Source organism: Lineus longissimus, chromosome 7 (assembly GCF_910592395.1).
Source record: "Lineus longissimus chromosome 7, tnLinLong1.2, whole genome shotgun sequence".
Lineage (NCBI taxonomy): Eukaryota > Metazoa > Nemertea > Pilidiophora > Heteronemertea > Lineidae > Lineus > Lineus longissimus.
In genome coordinates, this window is record NC_088314.1 from 3,344,883 (window position 1) to 3,367,496 (window position 22,614).

Below are 22,614 nucleotides of genomic sequence, written 5' to 3' on the forward strand. Positions count from 1 at the left end.
GAGACTTAACTGATAAATGATTGTGACCTTCCCACAAACAGCAACAAAACTGCCTGCTTCAACCTCGTCAGTTGAGCCTTGGAGTAACCAGACTGGTTTTTGCGAACAAGCAGCTGTCAGAGAGTTCTCCTGGTACAAGTGTTGCACACCTACCAACAGTAAATGCTCATCAGTGACGTCCGGAAATTATCATTAGTGGAAGTTGGCAGTGTTTCATGCATCGTAACCAAAATGGAGGACCCGAAGTCACCCAAGTGCTTTCTGATAGACTGCATGTTTCCTGTGTGTTATACAGTTCCCAGTAAACGTTAGTCCCCTTGCAATACTGGCTAAACACGACAAGTGTACTTGGCGACAGATTTCCGATAATGAACTTACTTTCTTTCCACTTGATAGATACTTGTGTGTCTTGATATATTGACTGTGGTGGCAGGAGGTTGGAGAAGCATACTTCAACACCAAATTACCATCTAACTAGCAATATATATCCGGAGGTTAGCCCATTGTCCTTGGTGTTTTATTCAAAAGATGGGGAATGGTAATCTTGGTCAACCTCTTTTATTTCCTTCTGTCTGTTCAGTCTCCTTTTGGTAACTTTTGACTCGAGCTTTGTTTGCAACATTAAGGGTACAATACTGCCTGACCAGCAGTCTGAGAGAGAAGCTTGCAGAACCATGTGAGTCAAGATGCGGTATCATGAGGCTGTTCAGGAATGTAGTCTTTCCTTTACCTTCATCCAGTTGTCAAAGCAATATTTGATGCATACAAGCATACAAACTCTTTACCTTTCATGACGATATACATTAGCGATTAGAGCTACATGTACTCAGAAACTTGATAAAACTTCACACATCAAATTTCAAAAGTGCTGTATCTTTGTTGTGATGCAATCTCTCTTGGGTTTCATTTGTGCAATATCTTTATTGCTCTTGAACCATACCAGAAGCTAATATATCCCAGTAGTATAATGACTTCTTTTCTCCAGTTTGTTTACTCACAGTCTTGTTTATGATATATATTGCAGTTTAGTCTATTCGCTAGGGCCCTCTCAGGTCTTCCCTTATATTGATTCCGTGTTCAATGTGCTGGCAAACGTTGCTTGTGGTATAAACCGGTATTGCTGCGGATGGTAGGGATCAATGTAACATTGAAGCATCACAAATCAACACTAGTGTGGTTACCCTCAACTCCAAAGAACTACAAAATGCCTTGATGCATTGCTTATATTGAGTTTCAGTCTTTATTGCCCTCAACTTGTTGGTGGACACAACCCATACCCTTGAGACAGTATACTTCGCATACTTTCCACGCTATTACTATTGCCCCGCTCTGCTCACAGAGGCTGAACTGATTCCGTCATAAATCTGAATTCCTTTTAACCACTGGTACATCTCAATGCTCAATGGCTCAGAAAATTGCTACACAGTCTACGGTTTGCCCATCTTGACGCTTTCGTTCTGCCAAATATAGACTTGTAGCGTAACGCAGCGTCGCGTTCCACAGTGTCTTGGCGGTGAACTGAATGGAATTGTCGGTACACTCTGATAGATTGCTGGTTTATCGGGCTTAATGTAGTATATGGATCCGAGTAGTGGCTGGGTGAGTTTGTAGGAGTCTCATTATTTTCTATTGATTAAAGCCAATAAGAGGATTTTAGGTCTGATATGAAGTAAACCTTAGCTATTGCTAGGCGTACTGTATCATCATTATTGACTGTCGTATCGGCTGAATCAGTTCACTTCCTTTTCCATTATTATTTGCTAATCTTTGTTTTGGTGTCTGGTGTTGGTGCAGTTCTTTGTTGCCGTGATGGTGCCAGATAGTCTGGCTGAGGATCACAAAGTCTGGTGGTTCAGTGCTCATATGGTGACAGGGTGTGACAGAGGATCATACTTGAGGTTTTGTTCATGGGAGTTGTTTGTTGCCGGATGGTTTCAGGGTTGGACATTTTGATCTCTCCAGTTATTCTTTTGCCGTGTTCTTGGAAGGGTTTAGCCACACACCTACTTAACCATTCTAATTTTGTGTCCTATGTTATCCGGCTGCTCGTGAGCCAATTCTTTCCAACTGTGGGCTGCACATTTCAGGGCGTGTGTCTATCATACAGCCTAGCCTACAGTGCCTGTCCCACAGTCTAATCCAACTCCGCACACAACACAAATTAATGTCCTATGGTATCAATTTACTGTACCTCTATCACTGTTGACACAAATCATCAAAAAGTATCTGTACCCTACAATCAGCATCGGTGTCACTATACACCCCTGCCTCTACCTTTCATCAAAAACAAACCCAAGCCATTTCATTTCCACCAGTCTATAATCATATTTTTTCGAAATTTTCTGATGTCTCTAATTTGTGCTGACTGATTATACAAAATTGTTCACGGACATGCACACTTGACAAAGGCGGACTTCCGATAGGTGCTTTTGTGCACGGACCTGCGGCGTTTGATTAGCCCGGCATGACATTATCGGCCGCCGGAGCTTGTCCAATGTGACAAATAGATGGGGTAAAACGACAGTGTTTCGTCTCTTGGTATCAAATAAATTGGATCCAATGGGTTTGTTAGGTCAAGATGCAAATCCAGTTCTTCAAACCTCAGCAAGACTGAGCAAGTGGGGACTGCAACCACGTGGTTGTAGTCGCTGGCTGCAACAAGAGAGCTGAGAGCCCAGAGGAATACAAATGGTTGTCAAGCCAAATTTTTCCCATTTTGCCCCTTATCAATAAAGCAGCTCATGGGTCCTTAAGTGGTTAAAGCGCTATTCCCTTGTCTATATAGCTATCGGAGGAAACAGCTTCGAGTGACTCACAGCACAAACATGAAACATGCCTCTTTGAACTCTCTAACATCAAAGCCCATGCAGGTTGACAATCCCAGATTTTTTTTATCACAAGGTTTATATCTGTTGATATAAAAGGAGAAATAATTAGATGGACAGACAACACCCTGTAATTATCTCGACTATAGTTTCCATGTGTAATTCTGTAATGTGTGTGTTTGTCGGTTTTGCGTCGTCAACATCAAATGAAAGTTGTATTCATGGTATTATGCTTGATCGAGATCACAGGTCGAGTTAGTCAATCAAATGTGTGTGTTTCTATGAGAAGTGTATGATATACATTCGCTTATACTTTATTTGGTATAATTGTTTTGCGTGATTTTTCGAGAATTGCGAATGATTGGACTACTTTCACTTGGTAGCTGACAAATTAACAAGAATCAAGTGTTCATCTGTATAATTTGTTGGAAATATCATGGCGTGCCAAATATTTTACTTCTATATAGTTTAATGTGGTATAATTGTTAGCACTTAACTTCTTGATGTTGATAAGACAATAATTCCAAACCCATAGTCATATCTCATTTCTCATCATTACTGAGGGAGAGGTTCTTGAGATTGATACTGTACTAAAATCATGTACAATGCTGATTCTTATTTCTCATGGAAAGAGGAGGCTGGCTTCGACGTAACGGGGGTGTAGTTCTGTTTAAATGGGGGAAGCAATGAAACCCTGATTTCTGTACCCTAGCATTCATCCTGGGGTGGCAACTTGAACCAGCGCTCTCCAACAAATTGACGTTTCAAAGATAATGGGCTAGTTTAACATCATGCGCAAGTTCCTACGAACCTGGCAGGTAAAATCCTCCCAGATCGAAAACAGGATTACTTTCTTAGTCTTCTAATTTAGTTTGATTGCATCAATCAATCAGAGGACGGAAAGCAGCAAGGAAGTGTTCTCTAAAGGCGGACACATTAGGAGAACAATATCCATACCTCTGCAGTGTCATTTGGTGTTTTGTAAATCGTGGAAGTCGAATCAATCACTTAATGATCAAATCAGCTTGAGAAACGGTAATTTCTTGAATCGAGGGATTTATTTTGACTGATGAGGGTATTTTGTGAAGACTGAATGGCAGGTAGCATATGAATCAAAGAGAAAAAAAGAGTCAATGGTTAAGTTTACGTTACCCGAGTCATTTTCCTCTTGAGGGGAAAAAAGTTAGAAGAACTCTTAAAAGAAAGCTGTATCTCAGTGTTTTTTTTCAGAACTGTTATAATTTGTCTGTCAGCAGAGAACGACAGTATTATAGCCGGCAGTATTGGAATTCATCACAAAAGAGATGTATTCTAGCCACTGAAAATCTTTTTATGGACATCCCATAACTTGAACCAAACCACTGAAATGAGTACTGATTGAGACCTCAAAAACATGTTCATAGTTCTACTGGTTGCCACCAGTTGGCAGTCCCTAAGTCTTAACTTTCATTCGATTAAACCAAATATGGAGTATTCTATACTTGATTTAACTAATGAATTGAGGAACACCTGCCGATGATTTACACCAATTGCCATTCACGATATTTTACTCGATAACAAACTGGCATAAATTGCTATGAATTTATTTAATGATATTTCAATATTTATTACTATGATAATATACTTCTGGGCGAGATGCTACAGAAACGTTCAGCCTTCAACTATTCAATCCCATCCCCTTAACGTATAATACCAACTACTCTAATGTAATGGAACGTGAGGCATATAATGAATAATGAAATTAATTTCCCAATGCCCCAAAGCTAAATATAACATATTACTGCTAAAAGGCTTATTTTTCAGCGAGATGATTTTTTTGCGCTATCTCTTGTAGATTTATTGTCTGGTGTGTGCTGGAATGTTGCTTCAAACCAATAACGTGTAGGCAGTCTGTTCAATATGTTGTACATTGAATGTATTGATCAGGCGTGAAGGACCAAGTAGTCTCTGTCATTTGCCATTGCATCTTTGACATTAAACAGTTATGTTCAAGACGATGCTTGCAGATGGTGTTCGTGCCAAGGGAAGGAGCGGGAGGATTACAAACTTCGTGCATAACCCTTTTCTTTAGAAAGAGACAGGCGATGGGGCAATGGAGTTATGTGGTGATAGTAGAAACCCAATTATCATCCTAGTAGCCTTGGGTCCCTTTGCCAATAGTTTCTATGCCAGCCCAGGGGGGGGGGGCTCTAGGGCACTGGGATTCTACGATAGTTCAAGGGGTTTTTATTTCCAAATTTCTGTCTCTGTTTTTGTCAAAAGCCATGGGAGAGTACAGCCAATCCATGCATGGATGGTATCTCTCGAACCTTAAGAGTTAATTTAAGTTAGTATAAAGTTGATACTGCACTGAAGATTTAGACATGATTGAAATAACATTGATGAGATGACAATTATGTTTCAAGACTATTTGTCAGCCATTTTCTCAGAAGACATCTAGGGTAACAGAAACATCAGTAGCGTTACCCAAAAAAGATGCTTTGAGCTTGAGAAATTGTCATTAATAACTCCGGATGTTGTCACTCACCATTCTGTGCTGCCTGAGCATACTCTCGTTACCAAAGCAACAACAGATGCTTTGACGTCTTATGAAAGCTGCTGCATGATCATCAAATTTGTTGAAAAATCATTTATTTGATCATTTTTGGCCTCTTTCCTTGGTGGTTTGTGATGAGATGACAAAACCTGTCATTTGGAAGTGCTTTCACCGGATGGTGTTGGTTATTACTGGGATCTACTATATTCCCCTTTTATTTTTTAGCAAAGATTTTCAACTTGATATCAGTATGCTCACAAAAGCACAGGGTTTTGCGAGTCAGGATCAATTTAGAATTATCAATGGCACAGCATTCAATGATCCACGGGGACACAGTACATTCAACAACTTCAATTAAAAGTGCAGCTGCCATATTTTGAACAACTAGTCATACAAAAAGTCCTACTTCCAATTAAAACCAGTGTGGAGCTATTCCAACTCGCACAATAACAAATCCACCCTTGGCGATTTCAAATGCTACAATATCTTGATATCATGATTGACAAATTTCACATCATATCAAAGCGGCTATTATCAGTCATTTCGAAATCAAAGAGAGTGAACCAGGAACACTTCATTCAAGATTACAACCTCCAGGCACGCGATGTTGATCTGATCCGAGTAAACTGCAATGTAGATTTCATTTGTTTCAGGCTCCAGGCATCGATTCTTTGTCAATGAATAAATAGCTGCTGTGTTATGCGCTGAAGTGAAGTTCATGCACACATTGCTGGTCTGGTGAGAAATGTTTGGAAACAGGCATCAGTGGGACCACCGGTTTTGGCAGATTGCTTGGAATCTTCTTCAGGGAAGCTCAGTTGCTCAGATTATAGACCACTGGACCTAATTGGTTCAAATCCAAATCAATGCTCATTTATGTATTTCTACGCAGTCCCAAATTTATTTCAAAACCTTAGTGTTTTCGTGTTAGAACTCTTAACGCAGTATTGTCTTACCATGTTAAAGAACTATTTTGGAGAATGTGGGAAAACTGGGTGAGGTAGAACACAACCTGGTCCAGTTGACTTGGACTCGCTCTTTCCAAGCCTTCTTAGGAATATGAATGAGGGCCAACCCGACCACATCGAGCCAAGACGATCCACTGATCCTTCGCTGACAAGATGGATCACCAATATCCCATTCTCATCATATTTCAAGATCCTGAGAAATGACTGCCATGCGCAATGTGGTTGTGCAGTGATAAGCTGGGAAGGATCAACTCCCCGCCAGAGTGGGTGACTCATTCCTGTCACAGTGGATAACCACGCATTGTTTTAAGCTGCTTATGTTCACGTAATGTTCGCCTAATTCCATTTTCAATTTTGTTCTGGGGTTTGCCAGATTGGTCATCCATCTTGAATGATGTCATTTCTTTCTCTTTGGTGATGATTGATGTTGTTGAAATGCAACAGTTTGGCTGCATGTTTAATGTAGTTAGAGTCGCATGCTTCATTACTACAATTAGCCAATTTGCTTTTGCTAAATGCTTTGGAGGTTGTCTCTGAGGACAAAGTTCGATTCCTAGTCGGTCCTGGTACACTCATGTGACACTGTAGGTTTCATTCTTCACCCTTCCCATAGTGGATGATCGTAGATCTCCATTCCGTTGAAGAGATGAATCATGCAGTCCCAAGGGCAACATTTGGCCTTGATTTTAACGCACCGTTTTTCAAAGTTTCATGCTGATCATTTCATTTAGATTTGCTTATAGTTTTACATGCCATCAACAAAATCAGATGTAATCCCAAATTCCCGTGGATGCAGTTAACATTATCTCTTTGTTTCTTTTGCAATATTGGCCTTGTGAGTTTAATTTGAAGAAAAAACGTTTGAAGTTGACCGCCAGTTGAAATTTCTGAACAAACAATGAACCATGTCGACTTCCAAAAAGTTCAATTTCAACGGACCACACAGAGCTTCGAAGTAAACTACATGTACTATAATACTTCTTGTTGGTTTAGCAGTGCCTTCAACTTCTTCACGACCCCTTTTTGAGAGATATACACATAAGCGTTGTACAAACAGAGATTTTTCATCGTAGACACCTCAGTCTGTTTCTGATAGTGGCCCCTATCACCTCGAGTATCATGCTTTCCTTTGAACCTGCATGCTCTGATCTGATCTTTAAGGAACTGAGTCAGAGCTGGATTCACCTGCCTCCGGCTCCCCAACTGTACCGAATCTGTACTTGGCTTGTTGGAAACTGCTGTACAATTTACTAGTTCGTTATGTGAATCAGGGATGTTTTCATATCATTGACAAGGTGCTTCAGACCCCCTGTAGCCCATGCTATGCTCTACCAATTCAGAACTTAGCGGTTCAGTTTGAAGTTGAGAAACTGACTGGTCAATCCTTTGAGTACCTCTTCCCATCAATGGCCGTATCATCTTAAATTTACCATGAACAAGAGGCCTCAGAGTTCTGACCACCATCAGTGTTGATGCAAGGTGCTTTAGGCCCCCTGTATCTCCATCAATGAGTCGGCTATGACTCCAAAGACCCCCTGTATCTCCATCAATGAGTCGGCTATGACTCCAAAGACCCCCTGTTGCCAAACACCATGGTTCACCCATCAAGAACTTAGCGGTTTCGTTTGGTCTTGTGGTGCAGGGCAGCAGTGAGTATGGATACCGCAGTTTCCTGTTGATTACCTTGCCAGAAACCAACAAGTGTCGGTTTTGGGTGATAGGATGGTTAGTTTTGTACACCTAACGACGAAAACTAGGTTTTAGCCATGCAAGGCAGCTGATGTCACCATCAGTGTTTCGCTGGAAGTGTTGTGCTTTTGTGGTATCATGAGTTGTGAGCACGGATCAACAGATGGGTTAAATTCATTTGAACTGGCACAAAGAATTCTTGGTTCACAGTTGGCTAGAAAGAAAAGCATGTTTTGCCCCCTCTCTAATCTCTGTCTATCAAAAGAGTGTGATGGTATGGACTTAAGCATCCGACTAAAATACCTAGTGTTGTCGAGAAGACATTTTCTTGTCTAGCGGCTAGCAGGATGTTCCCTGTGATAAAAGACTCTGGTAATTGTTTTTAGCCCAAAGGTCGATTTAATGTATCATCCTGTGACATGCTGTAGGGTAGTTTCTTGATCCTTCCATAATTGCACCCCCTATTTCACCGGATGTTAATTGCGAGGTAAAGAGCTGTAATTGATTTGACTATAATCATGGATTCCTTTGAAAGTTGTTTATGGTCTCACTTTCAAAAAGACTGGCAGCAAAATCTCAATTTGTATCAGAATTCGAAATTTATCTTTGACTTTGGTCATTTGCTATAGGTGGAAGATCTCACTGAGACTGACAAAACATTACTGAATGCGAAAAAAGGTGTCTTGCCCCTTTCCCTCATACCTTGTTTGCAGTGCTCAAAAAAATATTATAGTATCCCCTCATGATATTGTCTTTATATATTCTACCTTTAGTTTGAATAACTTACAAATAAAGTGTCTTTATTCACGATATCCCTTTCTATATCATTTCAGTCTGTACCAGCCATCTTCAAGACAACCAGTAGCATTTTCACCAAGTGCAGAAATGGGTTTGACAGACATTGAGATGGCCAATGGCTGTTTTGATTACGACGACGCTTTTGAAGATGACAGGGCTTTCGACATGGAATATGAGGTTGGTGTTGAGTAACTCAGCATTAATTTGGCATCATCTTGTCTGTTGACTATAACGAACTCCGCGAAGGAGACACTGCAACACAACATTGTTGCCGATTTTGTAAAATCTCAATTAATCGTCATGTTTTCGTGGCTATGCACTCCGTAGATCACACCAACAGGTATGCATACTAGTCCTGGCCATTCCCTTCCCAAGCCCAATTCCAATCTTATAGTAATAAAAAGCTTCCGTTTCTCATGTGTTGTTCAATTTTTGGTAAATGAAAACAGAGAATATAACCTGGCAAATTCTGAGCCAGCCCCTACATGATCAGATGATAAGCAAACACCTTATCTTTGTACATGCCACATTCCCAATGTCCCAACTCAATCATATTTTACTTGTATTCTCCTCTTCACATGTGATATCTCCGCTGTATTTCATCAACAAGCATGAAACAATAATTTTAATTAATCTCGTGGAAAGTACCAAGGGAATTGAGGCGCAAAAGTGAACGTTCCTTGTGGGACAATTACAGGATAAAGGATTGGCCGTATGGGACAGCGGAGGGGATGCATCGAAGCCGATGAGATATTTCACCGAGTACATAGCCAGCATTTGTATTATTTAATCTAATTTGGATCGGTTCATTGAATGTTTCGTTGATACTCTTAGCAATAGAATCCCTTTCATTCATAGATTTCCCAAGTCCTTTGATGATTTCTCCTTGGAATAAGCTCTTATTCACAAAGTTTTTAGCATGGCTGGACGTTGTCTTGTCAATAGGATATTGGGTGTGAATTTTTTGAAAAAAATTATCAAATTTTTGCTTTCAAAGGGTGCTCACCAATATTCAATCCTTTCTCTAAAAAATGAACTCTTAGATTTTTCTTGAAAAAGTGCATGCTGGTGTGAAAGGTCCCAAAAGGTTCCAAAAGGTGCTTTTCGACTCGCTCTCGATCACCTAAACTTACCACCAAATAACTGTGATATATGTATTCCAATCTGTGAGTAACTTATCTCTTAATTTGTTAATTTGTTATCAAGTCGTATCAATCGGTTGATTTACACCCTAACTGTTGTATTTATGAGTCATATAGTGCCTTAATTCCCTATTTATTGTTGAGGGTGACCATAAATATCGACGAAATGAGCAGGACATATCCCTATGGGTCATGAAGATTTATGGCCCTAATAATTACCAGGGATTTAGTCTGGAGATAAACCGATCAATTGTTTTATGGACTTGGTGGTCAGTGGAGGATGGTGATTTATGAAGAAAGCTTTTTCTGGATGATGAGTTGGGATGAATTGGACATCTTTCAATCAATCGTACATTCTCCTTTTCAATGGTTCATAGTCTTTTGATGCTGATTTTATAAACAGGATTTCTTCGGTGATGGTGACTCAAGTGTGAGTCCATGGTAGGGCCAAGGCCACCATATGCTAAAGATGAAAATTCTCATCCAAAAGTACGAATCCTTTTAGTTTTGTGTACTTCCCAAACATGTTTCTTCTTGCTTCTTCATACACTATGTTCAATGATTGCCTGAACAATAATTGATGTTGCTATACATATGTCAACTCGAGCTATCTGTCTTCAATATCACGAAGTAAACAGAAAGGTCTCAATGTTTCTCAAATCACTCATAACCTTTCAGAAAATGAACTCCTCTAATTCTACGTGGCCCTTCAGGATCTAAAATCCATTTTCCAATTTGACTTCTCATTTGGTCCTGTCAAGATTCATTCACTTCTGCCATGTTCGCTGATTCTTGATAAGCAAAACGGAAACTGTTGTTGAAAAGATGCAGGAAAGTGGTTCGCCGCAGGGTTAGGGCAATTTATCTTGTTCAGTGTTTCAGGGTGTGGTGCTGTTAATTTTTGCAAAGATTTGATGGACTTTAACTCTGTAATACCTTGTTACCCTTTCAGACTTTCATGGCTTTTAGTCACAGCCTCATATCCTGCTCAACAGTGAGATACTTAATCGTAGTGAGGTATTTAAATGAGTAATTTGCCAGTTGGTCCGTATTTATCTTCAAGACAATGTAATTGTGCAACATGTCTAAAAGTGCAAGGACAGTTGTCATCAGGGCATTCCGGCTAGTCAGACCAAAGAACCCTTTGGTCTCATTCTCAATGAGACCTCACTAGGATGTGCCACATAAACACTGCTGATTAGGTTCATGCCTGCTCTTGGTATGTTGGGGATTAGCTCAATAGCGTAGCATCTGGGCCCGGTGATCCATCTCTCTCTCAGACATTTCTTGATTAAACCTGTGTTACTCTCGTCACACATCGGAATTATTTGATAATGTGACTTGTCTGAGTCTCTCGAATACATGAAATGCAAAACATTTCAAACAAATGTAGAGACAAGGAAAAAAGTCACTAGTTCCATTACGTCGCATTGGAAGGAAAGGAAGTTACTTCTTTGTTTTCCGCCATTTCTCGTATGATTGGTTGGAATCCCTCATGATCGTCTGCGGAATTAAACATTCCTACACCCTTGAAATCAACTTGGTGAGATTTCCCAACCTGATTTAATGCTTTAGTTCTCATTTTCCGCTGGGAGAAAAACGGTTTAGACTTGTTTCTGCTCGGAGGCGCATTCTATGAGATTAGAGAAAAAATCCTGCAACAGACAGATGAGATCTGTCGCTGTGTCGTGTCTTCTTTCTTTGCAAATTCAGATTGGTATTGTGGGGATCTTGTTTGTATGGACGTGATCATATTTTATGTTTCTACTTTAATTTCACTCAAGTTTCGGTCGAAGTAACATCAATTTTGTCACCTTAAAATGGGATTCAAAAGTTGTTGAACGGTGTTAGAGCTTATGAAAGAAATTGCTTATATAGGAAAATATTGAGGGATTTGCTGTAATTACATGTTATATTGCTAAGTAGAGTTAGAAGATCCTGTGAGAGAAAAACTATTACATCTTTAGATAATTGTGAGAAAAGCTCTTGCCCTCAAGTGAAAAACATTTGTTTCAAGTTATAGACATTTATGTTAACGTTAACCAAAATGTACTTTATCTCTATTACTCGGCTGCAGAGCAATTTGTTGAAGCCCAAACTCAACCAGTTTCTAAAAATAACCTTTAGCTCATTAATTTCAATTTAGCAATACTAGGCTAATATTGCGGCGCTAATACGTAATGATTATGAATTTCCGCGGGGACAAAAAACTTTTACTGTGACTTCCACTCCATTGATGAGCAATCACTACAGGGTAGAGACACATTAAAAGCTTTTTGTATCGGGTTGCCATTTAGCTATTATAGCTTTATGGGGTGTTGTTTTAGGTGCGGCACTGTCACGGCTTTATGACATAAAGTGCACTTTTAGCTGGTGCTATCATACCAGTTTCCTTTGCTCATTTTTGACAGAACAGAGAGAAATCTTAAACGGAAGTTCTCTTTGCCTCACATCACAAGATTTATCTGGTCTAAGGAACCTGTGAGCACTATTGCAATCATCAAGTAAACATATGCAGTTACTTGGATTTTAAATATCCTGGAAATATCCAACATTTATGGAAGGCTGTTTAAATTGTAAAGACCTTTGAAATTGGACATGATCTCTTTTGATATCTTCCTGTCAGTGCTGAAATTTCCGAGATGGTCCCGTCTCGCGTTCTGGGAACATGTTGATGTGGACTCGTCATGGTATGACACTAATTCGGGCGAGACCATCAGTTAAAGTGGTTTACGAGTTACAAGTCTGCGTGGTGACCCTTGGTGTATTCCAGCCATCAAATTTACTTGTGTTCCTCATTTATTAGAAACCATTTCTCAAACCCGTTGAGAACCATCGGCTCCACAATATTGACTAATTAAGTTTGCTATTCTCTGATGATTGGCGGTTTGATTGACAGCGTTCGCGTTCTGACGACAAATTGCTACGATACCAACTGCGTACATATGTGTTCGATAAGATATATTAGATTCTGATTGGCTGCCATGGATTGTTGCTGAGTGGTCTATAAATGCACCATTATCCTAACCATTCAGAGAAATTAGTCCTAATTTGATATTGTGGGTAAAATGATCATTGGTTCAATGTAAATTCATGTGGTGTACTTTATATTTCACATCACTTAAGTTACCGCCGGTCTCTCACACCCTGACCAGAATTATTTGTAAATTCTTAATGAAATATTATAACGTGACTGCACACAATGTCCAACTACATGTAACTTGTGTTGGAACACAGTCGACTGAGTTTGTGTTGAAACTTGTTGAATAAAGACGCCTGGTGATAAATGCCTGGTGATAAGTGTCTGTTGCTGGCAAATTGATCTGAGAGCCAACGTTTTGAACAGAGGGGCTGTGGTTCAGGTCTGTCTGTTAGTCACACTTGTTTCAGCCAAGTCATATAATTGCAAGTTCTTTGAACCGTCTCTCTCTGGGAGTATCCATCTGTAGAAAATGGCCGGTATCTTTCAAAAGTAGCACTGGGTTTATTCCCTTCAGAGTTCAGAATATGAATAATCTACATTGCACTATATAAAATTCAATTAGAAGTGGACAAACATCCATCAGTCAATGTCAGAATCGTTCAGGCTTCGGTCGATGGATGTGCTCTTCATGCTGGACCTACTGTCTGTGCTGTGTCTCATCGATCAGGATAGAGGATATCCTTGAATGGTAAGCTTTACGATTTACCAAAAAAGTATGGTGCGTGATGTGGAGATACACCATTGCTGTTTTGTCTGTGGTGGTATTGTAGCAAGGGTGGCTGTGAGGTTGTGGTAACAGTCGATCACAGCTTGTCAGCCATGCAAGATTTTCTTAGTGGCATCCTTGCAAAGGATTACACATGCAATTCACAGTCAATTGCGATTGGTGTGTCACGAAAGTGCCATGGCCAAAATAGCAATGGTGTATTCCTGGCCCTGATGTAATTGATCTCTTTTGCGTTCGTTCGTTCGTCTTCAGTTAGCTCTTCAACCTGTCTCTTTCTGTCATAAGTCCAAAGTCAAAGTTAATCAAACTCCAAGTTCTTGAGGTGAGTTTGGATCGAATCCATTTAATTTAAACTGCCAAATTACCACAGGCATTTTTTATTTTCGTGAATTTTGCAATCTGTTGCAATTCACAAAAACAATAGTCATGAAAAGGAATTTCTGCTTCATAATTCTTCAACGATTTTCTGTTAATTGCTGAAAAACCAAAGAAATAACAACCTGTCAGGGTTCCCAATACCCCTTTGAGTAATCCTCTTTGAAGTAACCTTGGTCTGTAATGATATATCAGTGCGTGACCATCCGTCACTCTAGATCATGCAGATTGATAGTGGTAATAGCCAGAAAAGACTGGTCTTGAGCAAAATAATTGGAGATCGCATGCCAACATCTCGTTTGTCATGTTCCATTGACCGAAGGGTTGGAAAAAGTCCAGGTGACAATATAGCCAGAGAAACCAGGGAATGATGAAAAATGAAAGCTTGTTATGATTTATGTTGATGGGGTGGTATCCTTGGGTCTGTGGAAAAATAATGGTGAGGTTGACATCCTGATTTATAGTCATGATGTTCTTTTCTGCTTTTGATGAAAATGATTCTTCTTGATGATTTATAGAAATGAGGTTCTTTTATGATGGGGAAATTGGTATGAAGTTGTGTTGTGGTGAATTATTGGGTATGGTCTTGACAGATGGCAAGGAATGGACTCTCGTCGCATTTGAGTGGGTGATAGATATGTGATACCGTTAGATAGGGTGGGTAATGTGGTCGGCAATGTTGTATTGCTTTATACTATGCGTTTTGGAAGAATTTGGTCACCTTTTGTGTTCAACTGAAAAAATGATTTGAAGTCACAACAGGAAACCATAAAAAATGTGGATATGATGACAAATACATTTTTGCATGACATTAGTCATCTCTTCATGTTAGTCCAAAGTATTCACACAATTGTCACTGTCAGATAAACAAAGGGGACAATTCTCAGAAACCATTTCCATTCTACTCGCACTCCCATTAGTCATGATGATATTCCATAGCTATATGAAAAAATACAGATAAAAGACCCTGGCTAAACTAGAACCTTGGTCATGGTGCCCTAAGGCAAGTTTTCTTAAAACATTAAGCTCGATCAAGGATGTTTTGGTTGACCTTGGCTGAATAGGTGTCCGAAAAAAGACAAAGGCTTTAAAAATCGCCCCTCAATGTTGATCGTTTTAGTGTAGGTTCAACTGGCGCTCAGACAGCATCTGTGCTGGCTAGTCCAACTGTAGAATGACGACAGCAACAAGTTACTTTCTTCCAGCGACGAATTCCTCTCCTGGTAAAAGCATTGACCAGAGAAAATACCGGTGATGTCAGATTTCAAACTAAGGATAGAGCTATTGTCTTTCACTAATGGTACACTAACTTGAGCCAGTCTTCTTGATCTTTTGGAGCATCAACAAATCTGGATGCTCGTTTAGCTAGCCATTAATTACTACACTTAAACTTTGTTGCGATCGCTAGCATTATGACAATTTAGCTGTAGGGCTAGTAGGGTCAGCTTGAGCCATTAGTGGCTGGTGTCTTTATATCATTGATCCTGCCCTTTTGATCTTGTCTAGTCTATATTCTGGCCATTTATGGAGACGGCAACATTGATTTGGTCTGCAGAGTGCTATTATAGCCAATATGTGAATCGTGGCTATAGTGAAGACAGGCACCCAGGGCGAGATTAGATACTGTGCTCTTTTCTGAATTTGGGCTTATTGACTAGTGTTTGTGTTTTTAATTGGGGATGGGATCTTAACTGGGTATAAGTTGATTGGTACTTGCGACATTTTTTATGGGGACCCTTTTTCATATTTTCAAGCGGGGACTCTTTTCAGTTCTTAATCCTCAAAGCAATTTCAAATCCATGTTTGGAGCTACACCAGTGGGTTCACCCTTAACTGAACAAAACGGTTGAAAAGCATACCTAGAGCTTTGCTTCCTGTTATTTTATGTGTGTATCTTTTCGTACATGTACATACATGTACATACATGTACATACATGTGAGCAATATATCATCACAAGATTCAAAAATGTCCTATAATATTATATTTAGACTAAAATTTCATTTTAAGCTCTTTGAAGTCGTCTTATGGCTTTTGTGGTCCATTTTATCAGGAAAATGTTAAAACCCTTGATCTGCGCTGGCGTATAACTCAACTATTTGAGGAGACTTTGAGATCAGGATGATTAGCCGCTAATTTCTAGGAGAATCTTTCATGTCTTAAGAAGACCGGCACAAACATTTTCCCTTAAGATATTTCAATTCTTGTGAATCTCAATGAGTATAAGAGTAGTGTTATTTAATGACAAAAATGTTGCAAGAAGGAAGAGTTCGAAAGTAAAGGTTTGTGTGATGTTTTGAACTGCCTTTGATTTGGCTTTAACTTTGATATGAAGCGGAGGAGTTAGGGGATGAGTTTTGGTTTGATGTCCTTGATTAGCAGGTCTTGTCATCCCTTGTATTCTTGGCTGTTCTTTTTGATCATATATGTGAGCTTTGCTTTGAGATATGAAAAGCTCTTTGGCATTCTTCCGAGGAATCTTGCTTGGATTTCATTAAGAAAGTCATGGACACAGTTTATGTCACTCAGGGAATCCCTGTACCAAATCCCTTGATTTGTTGTTCTGTATTGATATGTGGCTTTACATGCCAAACACTGCACATGTACTTTCACATTTAATGGCAACATCAGGGTTTTAAAGTGCCTTCTATTACCATCAATATCAAATGGGATATAAAGTTTCTGCTTATATCGGGTCCCAGCATGGAACATTTACCCCAATATTGACCAGACACCTAAATTGCTTGAAACAAGTAGGCAGATATTTCAAGTGTTACCTCCCTCCCGATTCCATCGCCCATGGTGCAACTCCAAGTGTCCTGATGGGATGTGCACCAAAGAGATCAAAGCAGTCAAGTAATGATTCAATTGTGGTGTTAAACTTCAAGCCCAATGTTGTGTGGATATTACACTCTCGTGCGGCGCGTCTTTGATGTTTTAATATGTGTCGCTGACGTTCCTGTGTGTGAACCTGAGTGGATATTACTCACCTCCTGCTGATTGGAGAGCTATACTCTGTTTCTCGTGGCAACTGGGTCCGCAGGCGTGGTACTTTATTAATACACTCCGTTCCAATCTCAAACACATTACTGATCTTGCCGACTGATAGTCTGAGGTGGGTTTAACAACTTCACTATGATGACTAGCATCCAGTCTGGTGCATCCTTACGTAGGGTACGACAGCCTGAAATACCAGTCTCATGATGCAAGATGTACGCAATGGCGCTGGTCATTGCTGTGAAAGACGCCATAGAAAGCTATCATGATCGTAATAACGTCATGAAACATGCTGTAGTGAAGCGGTTAGATAATAAAGCAATCACAATGCATTTAACTTTTTCATTCCTGTTGACAGAAAACTATGATGGATGAATATGCGTAAGAAAACCCAGAAATCATCTGCAGTTAAAGCCGGATGGTATAACAATGTTTTTTTCAGCTGCTCACAGTGCCAAGTTGATTCTCTCTGGCATGAAGAGACAGTCATTAATTAAGCCAGATGAATTTTGATTAACAGAAGAAGCCTATCCAAGTTCACAAGGGAAGCTAAATAAAGTGGTAAATGTCGTACCAGAGCTCACGAGACATACATGTAGTGGTTAAATATCAAATCACATTAGTGATATTACTAAATCTAATTGTACTGTTAGGGTATTCAATGCCTTGAAGACTTTAAGACAAAGGGCATCAAAGGAGGTGGAAGGGGTCCAGCCCAGGATCATGACTAGAAATGCCATGAAAAAAAATTTAATGCTACAAAAGAAAGACGTCTTGCCAATGCAAGTTCTAGGTGTCTTCTAGATTTTGAGAAGACAGATCCTGTGCTTGGTCATGTTGTTTGAAAGTTGTGCTCACGTACAATGTTGCAATTGTACAGTGACTATCATCAGCTTGTTATCACAAATACTCATTCACAGATAATGGTAAGCTTAGGAAGGGAATGATCAGTACCAATCTGAGCCATTGATATGACGAAATGAACAGACACCAAAAAATCCACAAAAATTGATCCTTTGCAATCACATTTTGATTTCTGATTGCGAGTATTCTTAGATGAGCTGATCTCTGCATGGTCTGGACACTTGGTCAGGAATAGCGACCTCGAAGTTTTGCTATGACTCATGTGCCTGCCCCCTGGTGCTGAAAATCGCCTCTTGGCGCATGTGGTGAAAAACGGGGATCTTTCACCCGCTGTTTGGGCAGGCTTCAGGAAGCAGCGATGTAAATTGTATAGGAACCCACGGGGTCTCAGAAGGCATTACTGGAGAAAGATCTATGTGTCAAACCCAGTCCCTTGGTAATCTGGCGAAATTGACTTGAAGAGGAGGATGACTAATATCACGATGAGAGGGATAGGGCATCTGTGTTAGCAAGTGATAACATCGACAGAGAAGACCAGGGTGATGTTGGCAAACAGAAATCTACAATCTGATGACTATCTTTGTGTTGTTTTTTTCTGCAGGTTCTGAATTATTGAACTGTTGTTTGGTCTTCCCCTGCAGCTGGGCCGTGGGGATATTGGTAGATGCTTGGGTAGAGGGACGCTTTCCCAATATCCTGGAATTGGAGAAACATGGTACTGGTGTAACAAAACGTTCTTCTGGTTCCATCCTTGAATCTACTGATCTGCTTATGTCCAAGACAGTACTATACCTGTCTTATTCCATCTGCTGATTCATTCCTTTGATATATGTACCGAGACGCATGTATTTTGCCATCTGGATTACCACAAGCGATACTGGTCATTATCAGCCATCTTGCAGACCACTATTAAGCTCATTAGGTCTGAAATGGCTGCAAAAACGATGATCTATTACTGTGATGGCAAGGAAGGAGTTGGCAGTCAGAATGAAGATGGATGGGCATTTCCTTGATACGAGAAGATAAGGGGATTGATGGTGTAGTGGCGGAGAGTGCTGCAGTCACACCTGGGAGGAATCAGGTGCAAGTTTGAGTGGGGCCAGTGCAGTTCAAGCCTGCTTCTTGCAGATCCAATAGTGGGCAGCAGCAGTAGCAAAAAAAAACAATGATCTGCTAACTTGGTGGCACAGAGGCAGTTGACAGAATGAGGATGGATGGATATTTCCTTGATTTGATAATAAGGTGATCGATCTTTTAATCGTCTAAAGTGAGGTTCGCATACTGAGGGTTTGGGGTTCCGGTCGCAGTTGGTCAATTCTGTTCTTTATTTGCCTCTTTTACACACAAGAGCTAATAGCTCAGATTACAAGCCCATAATGTATTTGGTCAAGTCTCAGCAGGGCCACTGCTGTTTGTTGTTGCTTTGGAACCATAAACTTGAAACTGTAATAGTTCTGTATGATGCAAGTTTCTCCCTCAGTTCAGTAGTCAGTCTTCTTTGCCTATGGTGATACGTGTTGAAGAATCTCGTCAAGGGTGTGTTGTCAAAATTCTTAACTATTTCTTTCACAAAGCATACCACCACATCGAAAACATATAGCTGCGGTTTTCATATCTGATAGTAGGTTGGAATAGCCTTACTGTGTTACTAGAAAAGCAGTGGTAACATAGCCGCTCAAGTCAGACAAGATATGGTTCCCAAAACAAAGTAGAGCTTCTTTGTGTGAAGCGAGTAGAAAAGATGCTGACTAAGTGATACTAGTAAATTTCTTGAATATTTGCTTGGAAACATGCAGGGAGAGAAGATACATGGAACCAAGCAGCTATATGACTTCCTTTATACTATGTTGTTCACAGTCTTTTGTTCTTGCATCAATCTTTTCAATCCATCATTAAAACATAAAGTGTTCTGAAATGTATAGGAATGAAAATGCATGTAGCTTACTATTAAAGATGACTGCCAGAATTCGATAATTTGATTCCTATTTCGTAGTCTTTGGACTAACAAATCACCATTGTCGTTGCTTTCATTTGCCATGAATGCTACATTTTCCTACCTTTGTGACTGCTGATCTTCCTTGCATCACTCCATTCATCACTTCTTCAATGAAAGATGAAGAATACCAATTGACTTCACAGCCCATCTCCCCCAATTTGAACAAAGAGGTAGTGTAAACTGCTGTAGATGATGACAATAATTTGGTTTCAGGTTGAGGTGATACAGAGTAGTCATCTTTCAAGTTATATTCATTGGTTGGTTCACCTTAAAAAGAACCAAAGCTCTTATGGAAAAGTTTTCAAAATGTGCATATGTCTTGGTACAGATGAGCTGGAAGCACTTACCATCTTTCTAATTTCTTTGCAATTTCTTTCATGGTGTATCTCATGGTCAGTTTCATTTCAGTCTGCAATACTCATTGTACATTTCATCTAACAAATGTGTGAGTTACACAGCAAGCTTAGGTTGTCATGATCTTTAGCAAATACGGTGATCTGAGGGTCTGTCACCATGGAGCATGGGTGATTCATATCTCTTGGCTCCTTTGATCCTCGCTGTATCATAGGTTTTGACCAATCAGAGGAAACCGACAAGTCTCTGATCCAGCACGTGGCTCCCCGCATCAGGAAGTTACATGACAAGATTTGTTCACTTCTGATTACGTATTTCTTTCACCCAATGTTGGCTATAAAATCCTATCAATAAGCACAAGATTCTTGTGAGCAATGCACTTGAAGTTTCTTTAATGTTTCTAGCCCATAGTTTTTTAAACTCTTACGAGAAATCTAAGAGTGATTGCTTCAATTTAGAGTTATCGTGCTTCTTGAGATGATAGTTTTGTCTAAAAAGCTATCTGAAAGATTTGACTTCTGAGGAAATTTAATTGTCATGCTCTTATTCTAATGTGTTTCTGGTGCCATCTAACACACATGTGACTTGACTAATAGTTCTTAAACGTGTCTGCTAAAGTCTGTTAGGTGTGTCTTTACCCATTCTTTCAGAAGCTTTGTCTTTGTGATAGCCCACCAATCTTGCCTCCAAGAATGAGCTATTCTTCTTTCCGTCTGCTCCTTAATTACCCCATCCTCATCAGAAAGATCCTGTGCATGACTCCACATCCAGCGCAAAGATCTATACTTCGAACAACGTGTTCTACATCAGAGTATCTGCGATAAGAGTGGCAAGGTGATCACGCTCTTTCTTCATAATGATGATTGCTTCTTGAAATGACTTTAATACCTTGAAAGTCTGTTCGAGGCAGGATCGTGCAATGGACTTTACAGAGCATACTCACAGCTGCTTCTTTGAATGCAATTTTTGGCTCACCGTAGAGGAGTCTATGATATGATTCTTTGATATGACCCCTTTCTTCTGGGCCCGGTTGCTCAAGTGGGTTTAGAGAAGAACTCTAGTACTTAGTGTCAGCTCAACGAAGCCTTTGACAGTACTGGACCCAGGATGTTATAACACAAAGTCTGCTGAATCGTTTGGTGCCTGATCCTTATAATTTTGAAGAGAGTGGCTTAGCTCAGCAATGATAAGGTCACAGCAAGAGAACATTACTTTTGTGAGAGTCTGGAATGTACATCTTCATGATTGATGGCGAATTCATCCTAGCGTAGATTACACCACGAAAGGTTAATCCACCGCTATTTTCCTTGTTTCTCTTTGCCATTAAAGAACCTTCACATGACTTTAAAGAGTGTTAATATCAGCCCAGCAAATCTATTGCTGATGATTAGTGGGATGGGGCACGTGTCCTTTCGGCAGTATCACTAATCGAAACAAACAAGTTCATTCTTATGCCCATTGCGTTAATGATCCCTTGGCCATTGACACTGATTGTTTTGGGCTAAGCGTCACTGTTTTATCTTGGGCAATGGAAATGTGGTGCTGTTATTTTCTTTTCATAGTTTATCTGGTTTGTTTACAAAAGGAATTTTTGTTGGTAGATGGAGCGGATGCATCACGATAGTGTCTATGGTGTCTCTCTTGGTCAACATCATTTGGTTGTTTGGCAGCTTTGTTACTAACTTTTGCTGCAGGTCATTATATTTAAAGTGGGAGTGCAGTGCCCTGTTTTGGTGATTTTCGAAGCTTGTTGATGGGTCATGTTTATACTGCACATTTCTGGATTCTTTACTGTGCAGAACAAGACAATGGTATTTGTATCCATCACTGCACCAAATTTAAACTTATCAGGACTTGTTTCAACAAAATCATTGTTACAGAGGAGCCAAAAGTGGATCTACGGATATTTACTGACACTACATTACTGTAACATTACTTATTGAGTCTAATCATCTATTGTCTCATTACAGGAGGTAACATTACATCGTGCCAACAGTGAGGAAAAAATTGGTTTGACATTATGTTATGGTGCTGCTGAGGACGAAGTCACAGATATTTTTATCAGTGAAGTAAGTCATTTTTAATAGTTTGAATGACGATATTTTCAAATTCTTCAAAAATAGTGATCACAATCCTTCTTAAACTCAACCTTACAGCCACAGCCACTTCTGGACACTTGCGGTTTGCAGCTGATTCAGGATATTTGACATCTTCCTGAAACTATTTCATGTACATCATAACCCCTTTAAGTTTTGGTAAACCTGTATAAGATAACAAATTGTACCTCTAATAACTACCATGTTTCGTTTATTTATCTCTCCCCTTTCTATTGCATGGGATCAAACACCAATTGAACCTTGAT

The 22,614-nt window shown here is 39.8% G+C and overlaps 1 protein-coding gene across 7 annotated transcripts in view; it reads left to right on the forward strand.

The window, feature by feature from the left end:
- LOC135490636 (E3 ubiquitin-protein ligase PDZRN3-B-like) overlaps positions 1-22,614 on the forward strand; it is a 284,538-nt gene that overhangs the window by 221,444 nt on the left and 40,480 nt on the right. For all 7 annotated transcript variants that reach the window (XM_064775914.1, XM_064775921.1, XM_064775920.1 and 4 more), the window contains 2 exons: positions 8,852-8,993; positions 22,223-22,321. In XM_064775914.1, coding sequence (XP_064631984.1) covers positions 8,852-8,993; positions 22,223-22,321 — 241 coding nt within the window. The remainder of the gene's footprint in view (positions 1-8,851; positions 8,994-22,222; positions 22,322-22,614) is intronic.